The 13,515-nt window shown below is 40.3% G+C and overlaps 1 protein-coding gene across 1 annotated transcript; it reads right to left on the bottom strand.

Moving 5' to 3' along the window:
- Positions 1–9,463: 9,463 nt before the first annotated feature.
- On the bottom strand, positions 9,464–10,297 carry LOC145129555 (uncharacterized). The gene is made up of 2 exons (XM_079064306.1): positions 9,877–10,297; positions 9,464–9,780 (listed from the first exon to the last, which is right to left on the bottom strand). Exons 1-2 carry the CDS (start codon positions 10,295–10,297, stop codon positions 9,464–9,466), a joined length of 738 nt encoding a protein of 245 aa, XP_078920432.1.
- Between the last annotated feature and the right edge of the window lie 3,218 nt (positions 10,298–13,515).

Genomic DNA, 13,515 nt, shown 5'->3' with positions numbered 1-13,515 from the left:
CGGGGGTGTGTAAGGCTCTTAAACATGGCTTAACGGGGTTTACGGACCTTGCGTTACAAAACCAAACACTTAAAAAGGTCACAAAAGAAGTCTCTCCCAATCTCTTTCACTCTATCTCTCTCTCTCTCTATTAAAAATCTCTCCCAAATCTCTTCCAAATCTCTCTCAAAACTTCCTTTAACTTTTTATAATCATTCGGGTCACCTCGACCCTAAACTGGGTCAAAAACCTCTCGAAACGGGAAGATTTCTTGAAAAATAGCCTTAAAGAACCGAAACCTTCCCTTAAGGCGCGAAGCCTCTTGGACCAAACTATGAAGGACCGAAACCGAACTGCTGAACCGAAGTGGCTTGAACCGAGGCCGAAGCCTGCTGAGGACCGAACCCGAACCCCTCCCTTCGGACCGAACCTCCCCACTTCGCTTTCGGTCTATTTTGGTCCATTTTTCCTTCGGTCTATTTCGCTCCTACTCACCTTCGGTCCACGGCAGCAGGGACCGAACCTCCGGACCACATTCGAGAAGCTTCGCTGTAAGGCCCATTTCACCCGGTTTTTGACCACGACTTCGTCTTAGGCTCGTTTTTCATGATTTTAACGCGGGATTTTCACCCAAAATTATATTTTGACATATAAGACCCCATATTTCCATAATCTAATCACATTTTGAGGGTAATCATTATCTAAGAATAAAATCTAGTGGGTGAGATTTTGAGGTGGAGTGTTGACTTTATCTTTGAGTTATGACACAAGTTACCTCCCATACCCACTCCATGACCATCCCCAGTCACTATTCCACCATACCTGGTCATTCCATCGTCCTTTTCCCACTCTTTCCAGCCAAGCACCTTGATCCAAGGATAGAAAAATCCTTATCTCTCCTCCGATTTCACTCACACTTCACCAAGAAGCAAAAACTCATTCTCTCTCACTATCCCTCTCTAATCTCGAAAATTCAAGGCTGATCACAAGTTCTTCATCTACTCCTAATCTTCGAATCTTCAAGCATCTTCTAAAGTGTTCTTGAGTTGAACACTTGCTTTCTTCATCATCCATCTACTGAAACCACACAAGGTGAGTTCATACCCCTACATTTTCATGTTTTCTTCAAGTTTTAGGGGGGGGGGATACAAGTTAAATCACCATAATATAACTTAAACTTGATCATCAGCTTTCAACAGGAAAGTTGAGTCCCATTCACAGACTGTTTTGACCTTCTTAAACTTTTTATTTTCCAAAACTGTTTAATATGCAAATAATTCAGGTTAACACCTTTAAAATGACTACTTGCACATCTCCATACGATTTTTCTACAATTTATGGCGATTTTTACAAAACAGCCTATCATTTCAGAAACCACTTCGGACCAGTCTGTGAAGTTGGACATTTTCACCCAAGTTAACGGTCACTAAAAATCATGATAAAAATTATGAATAAAATAGACACATTTTCTAAGCCTTCAGAGTTTACAGATCTAAATTTCGACCTCGGATGATTTTTCTATAAATTTTCCAATAGCAGGATCAGAAAAGTTAAAAACTATAAAATAGTTAACAATCATATCTACACCTTGTAACTTGCTGAGCAAGGTGTGTAGTTTTATTTGAATACACGTCGCTGATTGTACTTATTATTTACCTAGTTTAAAGGTATGAATCATATATAAAGAAGTACTATCACTACAAACACTTATAATAAATTGTAATGAGTATGGTTGAGTCTATTATACATCACAAACAATTAAGATAAACTATAATAGGTATAGTTAGGTTGCATATACAATACAAACATTTTGATAAACTATAATAGGTATAGTTTATGTTTCATTTACTTCTCGAACACATTACAAAAGGTTTCCATACTAAAGGGGCACATTACAAAGTACCGGATTTTCATACTAAAGGGGTACATTACAAAGTACCGGGTTTTCATAACTAAAGGGGTACATTACAAAGTACCGGGTTCATACTAAAGGGGTACATTACAAAGTACCGAGTTTATACTAAAGGAGTACATTACAAAGTACCGGGTTCATACTAAAGGGGTACATTACAAAGTACCAGGTTTTCATACTAAAGGGGTACATTACAAAGTACCGAGTTTTCATAACTAAAGGGGTACATTACAAAGTACCGGGTTTTCATACTAAAGGGGTACATTACAAAGTACCGAGTTTTCATAACTAAAGGGGTACTTTACAAAGTACCGGGTTTACACAAAATGGTTTTATGATATTAGAACTACAATTCATCTAGAATTGGTTAGTTTCCGGTTATAATTGCTAAGTGTATATGTTAGGGTTATATAAGAATTTAGTCGCGATCAACTTAGAATTGGTGGGCCCGCCTTACTTCCTGTTCCTTGTTTGGTTGTGGACTTAGGGCAGACCCATTATATTTGACGGTTTATTTAACTTAAATTTTATATAACTTATATACACTGGGTGATTATAGAGGAAATCTATGGGTCTTTCTAGGGTACATTATTGCATAATATAGGAGCTTTCATTACACATTTTATAAAGAAAATATTGGATTTTCTGGAATTATATTCATTCGCTTTTACAAGGAAAATGACATCTTTATCAAATAAAACTCTTATGAACTCACCAACTTAATTGTTGACACTTTTTCAAAACTACTTGTATTCTCAGGGAATCAGTAAAACAGGAAATCAGCGGCTTTCGAGGATGGAACGCTAAGGCGTTAAACATTTCACTTTTGTCAACATAATGTAATTGATTTAGAAACATGTAAACTCATACTATGGTGTAACTTTTTCAATTATATTTATGTTGGTTATTTTTACTTTGAGCACTATTATACTCGTTGTTGTGATACTATACATGAAGTCCTCCACCCCCGGACGTTTCCGCCATCCTTGGTTTGGGGGTGTGACAAAATGTGATTGGGTTTCATCGATCGGGCACCGTTGTAGGAATTAGTTCATTTAGTGTTGGCCCAAACCTCCCGTAGTATCTGACTCAACAGTCTCCCTTACATCACCAATTTGCAAAAAAAAAACAACTCGATCTATATTCAATAAAACATACATAAATAAATGAATATCAAACGCCGAGTGACCAAAATGTAGGAAAATTTGTTCAATAATTGAACCGGTCACCCATTTAAGATAATTGCAGCTGGATTTTTTTTAAACACATTAACTTGAAGGTAATGCACTAACATATTGAATTTTTTCTTTTTTTTTTACCAAGAAAACTTTTTGACTCAAAATTTTGTTCCCAAAAGTATGTAAGTGGAACCGAATGGGTAGCAATAATAATCCGAATGGTCTAAGTATGAAAATGACCATGTGTGGAGCATAAAGATGTAAGCTCCATTTAGAACTCGTGGTTTCGCAAAAATAATGAGAATGTCTAAATGCGGACTAAAAGACTCTCTAAAATCCTAAGAAAATCGCAAAAAGAATATGGTGATGTAAAGAGACCGGATATGGATTCTACTCGGGGACAAGCACCAGTGCTTCATCCTAACGGTTCAAACATGATCAAGTGTGATCCTCTCGGTGGTAGTGATTGCAAGGCTAAGAAAATCCATTGCTATATTATATCCTACAATTGTTAGTATTGCATGTATAATTCTTCATGAAAACTACCTGGCCATGATCACTTACCCCTTTAAGCTTCCAGCATCTGATCCCAAGTATGAAGTCCCAAACTGCAGCCAATGGTCCCGGTTCAATGGGTGAGATAGCAACAAGATCCTGGACCAATAATGATACAATAACTGTGAACCTCTTCCATGGCATCCAAGGGGGTGAGAATAAACAGACAACAAAAATGCATGAATGCTAATGCTCTAAGCTAAATGTTATGCAAAAATAAAAAGGTGAAAAACAAGAAATTAAAATCTTTTTGGAATTAAAAAAAAATAAAAAAAATTAATGCGAATTAGCTTAAAACTAAAATGTTATGGAACCTAATAAAAAAATGCATGGAAAAGTTAAAGAAAAGGGAAATGCCCCACCCCAAGCTTAAGAACAAGCATTGTCCTCAATGCTTAAGGAAAGGGTGGAAATGACCTAAATCGGAGGGTCGGGCGGCGGAAAATGTCAGTGGCGGTAGTGGTAATCCCACTTATCCTGGACTTGGTGGGAAGTGGGCGGGAAGGACTGCTCCAACCGATCAACACAGGTCACCACATCTTGGATGGCTCGGGTGTTCTCATGCGTCTGGGTGTCGATGCGCTGAACAGTGGAGAACATTATGGCGAACTGGTTGAAGAAGGCAGGGGAAATATGATGGGATCTCGTGTCCCATCTGCTGCAGCGGCTGATGCTGAGGCTGGTCATCTTCTTGATCGACATGCAGGGGGTAGTCGGATGGAATGACCCATTCTTCGGGGTCGGTTGGTTCGAAAGACCCCACATACTCATGACGAAGAATGAGGTATGGCTGATTGTTAAGATTCCAAATGTGACCATCGACTGATTCGCGAATGATGAGCATTCGTCGGAGCGCGTTTATGTCGAGACGAGAGGGGCCAGCTGCTTTTGCAAATGGAAGGGTGGAAATATGAAGTTGAAGCGGGGGTTTAGATGCAATGATCGTGATCATGCCGCCAATGAAAATGTCCCCGATGTCTATGGTGGTGGTGTTGAAACATTTGGTGAAAAAGAATGTTGCGAAGTCCGGGTTGGGTCCATTTTCACGAGTCATGCACCAAAGAAAAAGTAATTTAGCTTTGGAAATTTGACCCACTTTGGAGCGGGCAAACATGGTGCATGCAAGAACGCGGTGGGCCAGCCATAAACATGGATGAATGATTGAGGAAGCCTTGGAGGAGGATGATGAATATCGTGGTTCATAGGTGATTTATTGCCAAAAATGGTGTTCGTTAAAGGCTTCGGGCCAAGGATCCTGTTGGGAGTAAGTATGGTCCACCGAGGTACACATTAGGGCGTTGACGATCCGAAATGGCAATGATCTATTCTCGCCTAGCATTTGGAAGGTGACGGTTTTCGTATCATCATCAACATGGAATATGGATAGAAATTCCAATGTCGGCCCGACGTAGGTGGCTGCACGATTATAAAGGAACTGACCCCAACCAATGTTGTCAAATAGTGCTTGAACTCCCTCTAGCACTCCGAGAGCTTCAAAAGACTCTCAATGGAGGAACTTTGTTGATTTGACTTTGCGTTTGTTGGAAATGAGAAAGTCAAATGTCTTGCAGTGTTCACAATTCAACAAACGAAATGGGGGGTCAATGGATTTGCTTTTCGACCCACCCTTAGATGAACTAGGTCCGGTTTTGGCATGCTTAGACATTGTGGCACGGGACAAAAATTTGACAATAATAATTTGCAAATCACACTAAAGACCACAAGGATGACAGCACAACTCCAACAACAAATGGGTATTCAATATGTAAATAATCAAGTCAAAGGAACGAGTGTACCCAATTTGCTTATACCCGGGACGGATTATGGAAATGAAATTAGAACCACCAAAGAGATTCTACAAGGTACACCCCAAGCTTATGAGTTTGCTCCGTGTTTTACGCTTGAATTGCTAGAACGACCCAAAAAACGAGCTTCAAGGTGATTTTCCGGCGACTAGAGTGGCGGCACTTGGAATTGGGCGAAATTATTTTTGTGAGTTTTGGGGAAACATTGGTATGGTTAGAAAGCCCTTGAGAAGAGAAACAAAACCCCGTGCTCGGAATCTCCAACGGTGGTCGGAGTTAGCCAGAAAATGCGAAGGAAGGCGGCGGTGTGTGGTGGTTGCGCCCGGAATTCCGGCCACATATCGGGCCAGATTTTCAGTGGGGTTTGTAGAGCTTGAAAAATGGGAGAGAATGGCGGTGGTTTCACGTTATTCCGACCGGCGGTTTGGCGGGAAATCGAGTTTTTGTGAAAGGTGGGTGTTGGTGTTCTTGAGCTTCTAGAGAGAAAATGGTGGGATTTGTTAGGGTTAGAATGAAGAAGAAAGGTAGTTGGGGTGTTTAATCTATGGTCAAGAGTCATTAACAGCCGGTCAATGTTGGTCAATTCATTAAACCCCTTGGTCAACAAAAGTCAAAATGAGTCAACAACTAAAGAAACTAGTCAAGGAAGTTTACGCGGGCTAGGTGCGGGCCGCACACAGGCCGCTTCTAGTTTCCTCATTTTTTTCCTAGTGGCAGTAAAGGGCAGAAGGGAAAATTTAAATGCCACGCGAGTAGGGCGCAGGCCGCATGCATGCCACATCTAGTTGCTCGGAATCTCACTGATCCTTCTGATTCTTTACGCGGGCAAGACACGGGTCGCGGGTTGACCGCGGGAGCTGAACAAGATTGGGAGTTCCTTCTACGTGACTTCAGGATGGGCCGAGCATCACCCTTACACGGGCCGGATGGCACGCAGGCTAAAATTCCATGTGGGCCGTGTGGTCCTCCTGTACTTCAAAAAATAAGAAATTTTCCAAAAACTTGGTTTTTAAGCGAAAATGATCCCCGTAAGGCCCGAATTCAAAAATGTGACAAAAGTTTGGAATAAAACGGGGAACGAATGGTGAAACCTTTCAAAAATTTATATTTTCAACATCCGGAGAACGCTTTTTAAAATGATTTATTTGGATTTGGAAAAAGTGAAAGCACAATGCTTTCCAAAAATGCCCTTCTTTAACGTCTTTGGCGAGACGTCTTCCTTGCTTGCTTCAACACTTCGGGACATCCAATTGGATGATTTCAAGAGCATTAGCATTGAAACCTTCATAGAATGGATTCAAACGGTGCCCATTGACTTTGAAAATTTGTCCCATGTTTTCGCTTTGAATTTTTACCGCCCCATAGTCAAAGGTCTTTATCACAACAAAGGGTCCAATCCATCTTGACCTAAGCTTGCCCGAAAATAACTTCAATCGTGAATGATAAAGCAAGACCCTATGCAGCAGTTCAAAGCGCTTCCGGGTGATGGATTTGTCGTGGAAAAGCTTCGTTTTGTCCTTGTAAATTCTAGAATTCTCATAAGAGTCATTTCTCAACTCTTCCAACTCTTGGAGTTGAAGATTCCTATGTCTTCCCACCTCATCAATATTGAAATTACATTGTTTGACCGCCCAAAATGCACGATGCTCAAATTCGACGGGAAGATGACACGACTTTCCAAAAACCAACCTAAATGGGGACATTCCTATCAGGGTCTTGTAAGCGGTTTGATATGCCCATAAGGCAACATCAAGCCTCAAACTCCAATCCTTCCTTGTCGGATTCACTGTTCTCTCAAGAATACTCTTCACCTCATGATTTGAAACATCCGTCTGACCATTCGTATGAGGGTGGTAGGCGGTTGAGACGCGATGGGTCACATTTTACTTTCTTAATAAAGCCTCCATCATCTTGTTGCAGAAATGTGTCCCTCGATCACTAATCAACGCCCTAGGCACACCAAATGTCACAAAGACATTAGATTTTAAAAAGTCGATAACCGTTTTGTTATCATCCGATCTTGTGGCTTTGGCCTCAACATATTTAGAGACATAGTCAACTGTGAGTAAAATATAAACGTTGCCAAATGAGACGGGAAATGGGCCCATGAAATCAATCCCCCATACGTCAAAAACTTCACAAAAAAGGATTGGATTTTGTGGAATTTGGTTCTTTTGTGAAATGTTCCCTGTCCTTTGGCACCGTTCACAACTTTTACAAAACAAATAACAATATCGTGACATGGTTGGCCAAAAACGTCCACACTCAAGAACCTTTCTCAAAGTTCGGTTAGGTCCGAAGTGTCCCCCCCCACAAGCAAATTCATGACAAAATTGCAAAATGGATTGATTTTCTTGTTGGGCTACACATCGCCTAATGATTTGATCGGGACAATGTTTCCATAAATAAGGTTCGTCCCACACGTAGTATTTTGCATCACTTTTCAATTTATCTTTTTGAGCACGTGTGAATGTGTCGGGATACCTTTTTGTGACCAAAAAGTTAACGATATCGGCATACCAAGGAATAGATTGAGTAAGGGAAAATAGATGCTCATCCGGAAACTCATCCCGCAACGGGAGGGGAGTTTCATTTGAAGTGATCCGGCTTAGATGGTCGGCAACAAGATTTTCGCATCCGCTCTTGTCTCGAATTTCCAAATCAAATTCTTGTAATAATAAGATCCTTCGAATGAGTCTTGGCTTTGCATCTTTCTTTGTCATCAAGTACTTGAGAGCCGCATGATCCGAATACACTATAACTTTGGTACCAAGTAGATATAGCCTAAATTTCTCCAAAGCGAACACTATGGTCAACAACTCATTTTCCGTGGTAGAGTACTTGCTTTGAGCATTGTCTAGTGTTCTCGATGCAAAGTAGATCATGTGGGAGGCTCTTCCATTCTTTTGACCCAAAACGGCGCCAATAGCATAGTTGCTTGCATAACACATGATCTCAAAGGGGAGATGCCAATTTGGTGCTTGCATGATAGGAGCGGATGTAAGCAACTCCTTGAGCTTGTCAAAAGCTTCTTTACATACAACATTGAACTCAAAATCAACATCCTTTTGCAAGAGTTGGCACATTGGTCTTGTTATCTTTGAAAAGTCCTTGATGAATCTCCGGTAGAAACCTGCATGGCCCAAAAAAGAACGAACTTCCCGAACACAAGTTGGGTAAGGTAAGCTTTGAATAACATCAATTTTGGCCTTATCTACCTCAATTCCTTTCATAGAAACAATGTGACCCAAAATAAGACCTTGAATCTCCATGAAATGACATTTCTCAAAATTTAAAACCAAATTTGTTTCAATGCATCTTTTTAAAATTTTGGTGAGATTGGTCAAACATTCTTGAAAAGAGTTGCCATATACCGTAAAGTCATCCATGAAAACTTCAATTATATTCTCGACATATTCCAAAAAAATGCTAACCATACAACGTTGGAAAGTTGCCGGGGCATTACACAATCCAAATGGCATTCCCCGGTATGCAAAAGTGTCGAATGTACATATAAAGGTTGTCTTTTCTTAGTCTTCCGGTGCCACCGGGATTTGGTGAAAACCGGAATACCCGTCTAGACAACAATAATGTGATTTCTCGGCCAACCTTTCTAAAATTTCGTCGATGAACGGTAATGGAAAATGATATTTTCTTGTGCTTGCATTGAGTTTGCGGTAGTCAATACATACTCTCCACCCGTTTTGCACGCGGTTGGGGACCATCATACCTTTGTTGTTCTCGACCACCATGATTCTCGTCTTCTTCGGTACCACTTGCACCGGGCTCACCCACTTGCTATCCGAGATTGGATAGATCATTCCCGCATCAAGGAGCTTCAATATCTCTTTCTTCACAACTTCTATCATAGGCGGGTTTAACCTTCTTTGCGCATCCCGACTCGGCTTGCATTCATCCTCCATCAAGATCTTGTGCATACAAGTGGAGGGGCTCAATTCCTTAATATACGTAATTGTCCAACCCATGGCTTCCTTGTGTTCCTTCAACACCTTGAGGAGTTGGTCTTCTTCAAATTAGGTTAAGTGAGTTGAAATGATAACCGGAAGAGTCTCGTTCTTTCCCAAATATGCATACTTTAAGTGTTGAGGTAGGAATTTCAATTCTAATTCCAGTGGTTGAACAAGGGATGGCGGCAACTTCGTATGGGTCGGAGGCAATTCAATTTGCTTGACATCTAATCTTGTAGATTTCTTCATCTCCATTATATTCACCAAATTCTCAACCTCCAAATCCAAAGAATAAAGCTTTAATTGCTCGGCTAGCTTCCCATAATCGAACCCCTTGCTTAGAATCATCTCCAACATATCACCATTGAATAACTCAAACAATTCTTGAGTTATTGGCTCAACAACATCAACAAAGTACATAGATGAAACATCACTAGGATATCTCATGGCATCATAAATATTAAAACTTATTGTTTCACCATCAAAATTCATTGTCAAACTTCCCGTATACACATCGATCTTCGTCCTAGCCGTCTTAAAAAACGGTCTCCCAAGTAAGATTAGAGCCGATTTAGAGGACACTTGCTCATTTAGATCAATCACATAGAAATCCGCCGGAAAGACCAATTGGTTCACTTGCACTAAGACATCTTCCAAAACACCTCTAGGAAAGACACTTGATTTGTCCGCAAGAGAAATTATGACACCGGTTTCACTTAAAGGGCTGACATTCAATGACTCATACAACGAATAGGGCATGTCATTGATGGAACCACGAAGGTCAAGCATGGCACTACTAAAAGTGACATCTCCAATCTTGCAAGGAACCGTAAACATTCCCGGATCTTTGCATTTGGGTGGAAGTTTCCTTTGTAAAACCGCAAACACGTTTTCATTCATTGAGATTTTCTTGTTTCCCTTCAACTTCCTCTTGTTGGTACAAAGCTCTTTCAAAAAAATTTCATATCTAGGGATTTTTTTGATTGCATCGAGTAAAGGAATGTTCACTTCCACCTTTCAGAAGGTGTCCAAAATTTCTTTCTCCTCCATATTCTTCTTTGAAGTTGCAAGCCGGGAGGGGAATGACGGTTGAGTAGCTATTTGTGTCACTAGAGGAATAGTCTTCTTTGGGATTCCGGCTTGTGCATCATTCTTGACTATAGGATCCTCAATAGGAATGACCTATATTTCTTCCTCTTCTTCCCTTGACTTCTTCTTTGAACTACTTTCTCCGGTTTGTTTACCACTCCTCAAAGTCACCACATTGATATTTGGGTTCTTTTCGGTTTGAGAAGGGAGTTTGCCACAGGACTCCAACTTGCTTATAGAAGTAATGATATATCCCATTTGTGCTTCAAGGTTGGAGATACTAGTCCTTGTCTCTTTTTGGAATTTTTGGGGTACTAGTTGTAGGGTTATGAGCATTCTAACACTCCTAAGGTGTACATGAAACCCTAGAAACCTTGGATCTATGTTTGACTAAGATACATGCAAAATGATTTTTCCAAGGTTCATAAACCTATCTAGCATACAAGGGGAAATTTTAAACATAAAAGTTAGTAAGAAAACATACCTTGTAGTACTTTGGATTCCTTGTGAACCTTGTGAGCCTAGCACCCCAAGTGTGATGCCTCAAATGTCTCACACAACACCAAATGCACTTGGAATAAACTTGAGAGAAATGTCACACTACCTGAAATCGGCTAGCCCTCTTCTTTCTTCCTTAAGTCCGATTTTGGTGAACATAAGGATCCTTATATAGTATGTTACAATTAGGGTTACACCATGTAAACCCTAACTGTCATGACTTTTCATTTCCATGACCCATGGGCTCAACAAACACCATGGAGCATCCATGGAGCATCCTATGGGTTTTAGCCCAACTTGATAATCCATGAAGCATTAGCCCACTAATTAAGTATGGATGATTTACACAATCAACCCATATATTTAATTAGTCTCCTTTTGATCACTTAATTAATTCCAAATTAATTCTTGATCAATACTAATTAAATAATATTATTAATATATTAGAACTTATAATATATTAATAAACCATAAGTGTTATTTCTCTCATTTTAGTCTATCCAAATGCATGATGCCATGAAACCCAAATGGACCATGCCAAACTGGGTCAAGTACATACCAGAAATAGTTATAGACTTAGACACCTTATCCAACAGTCTCCCACTTGGATAAGTCTAATAACTATAACTGCAAGTATGACTTCAGGAACCGATCAACAATTGTAGCTCTTTCAAGGTCTCTCAGAACTGAGATCATGATGATTAGCCATTTAAGATAAGTGATCATATAATCCTCTGTTCTAGATATCAGCTGGACAAATACATGGAACAATGTCTTACTTATTATCCAGCAGTTTGTTTCTCGATTTTCGATTTGTTTGACAAAGAACTTAATCGAACACATCAATTTAGTTCTGACCGGGCCCGATACATAGGTCAAAACAAAATCATCGAGAGGCCCAGATATCGCTTCTAATCCAAGAAGGAACAGATAAACTTCGACTCATATGCTTGTTCTACTACTTGTTGAATCATACACAAAGGTACGTTTTATAGCATCGAGTTAGCAATGCGTTTTCATACAATCAATGTATAACCAACTCATAGGCAACACCACATATCTCTAGGTTTGAAGACTTATATGATATTACCGTATCACGATCACTCGAGATAAATTCCATGAAGTGATACAAGTGAGCATGGGTTGAGTCCAATACTCAGAACTTATGAGCACTCATGAGTGTTGTAGCTATGTCCAACATCTTAGACCTCTACAAGCCAACCCATGACAGTCTTAATTCATATCTACTTCCGACATATGACCGACTGTGGAGAATTTGAATAATATGTAATACATAACATAAATACTCTGGAAGTCAAAACATGCAAAAGAAATAATAGTAAACGATTGACAAAAGATAGCAACACTTTTCTCATAAATAAACACAACTTTTATTCATCATCAAATGTCAATTACACTTTACAAATTTCAGAGCTATCTAACTACTAAAACTAATATCATCCTTCAGCCCTATGCGCCTCACATGCTGGAGATGCTTAACCCTACCCAATCCCTTTGTGAGGGGATCTGCCGGGTTCTCATCCGATGATACCCTCTTTGCCACGAGGAGTCCTTCTTCTATTCGATGTCTGATGAAATGGTATTTTCTGTCGATGTGTCTGGATCTCCCATGATCCCTTGGTTCTTTCGCTAAGGCAACTGCACTTTCGCTATCACAAAAAATTTCCATAGGCTCCTTTATAGCTGGTACAACTCTAAGGTCTCCAATGAAGTTCTTTATCCATATAGCCTCCTTTGCTGCCTCGCTTGCTGCTATATACTCTGATTCACAAGTTGAATCAGCCACTGTCTCCTGCTTGGAACTTTTCCAAGTAATTGCTCCTCCGTTTAAGGTAAAGACCCAGCTTGACTGAGAGCGGAAATTATCCCTATCAGTCTGGAAGCTAGCATCACTATACCCTACAACTCTCAAGTCATCACTCCCACCGAGGGTAAGGACCCAGTCCTTAGTCCTCCGCAGGTACTTGAGGATATTCTTTACCGTGGTCCAGTGAGCCTTGCCAGGATTCCCCTGATATCTACTAACCATGCTTAAAGCAAAGGCTACATCAGGACGAGTACAAGTCATAGCATACATGATCGAGCCTACATCGGAAGCATAAGGTACTCGACTCATTTATGCTATCTCAGCCTCGGTACTCGGGCTTTGAGTCTTACTCAATCTGGCGTTACTCTGGATAGGTAACTCTCCTTTCTTGGAATCCTGCATGCTGAACCTATTCAGCACCTTATCCAAGTAGGTACTCTGACTAAGTCCAATTAGTCTTTTACTCCGGTCTCTCAGAATCCTTATCCCTAGAATATAGGCAGCTTCTCCTAGGTCTTTCATAGTAAAACACTTCCCAAGGCAGGACTTCACTTCCTGCAAGGTTGGGATGTCATTTCCTATTAGTAGTATGTCATCCACGTACAGTACCAAAAAGCTAACTATACTCCCACTAGCCTTGACATACACACAAGATTCATCTTCACTCCTCGAAAAGCCAAACTCTTTGACTTTCTCATCGAAA

This window comes from Lactuca virosa, chromosome 1 (genome assembly GCF_052849685.1).
Source record: "Lactuca virosa cultivar CGN04683 chromosome 1, Lactuca_virosa_CGN04683_v6, whole genome shotgun sequence".
Classification (NCBI taxonomy): domain Eukaryota; kingdom Viridiplantae; phylum Streptophyta; class Magnoliopsida; order Asterales; family Asteraceae; genus Lactuca; species Lactuca virosa.
Note: the sequence above shows the minus strand (reverse complement) of the source record. Positions and strands in the feature narration are given on the sequence as shown.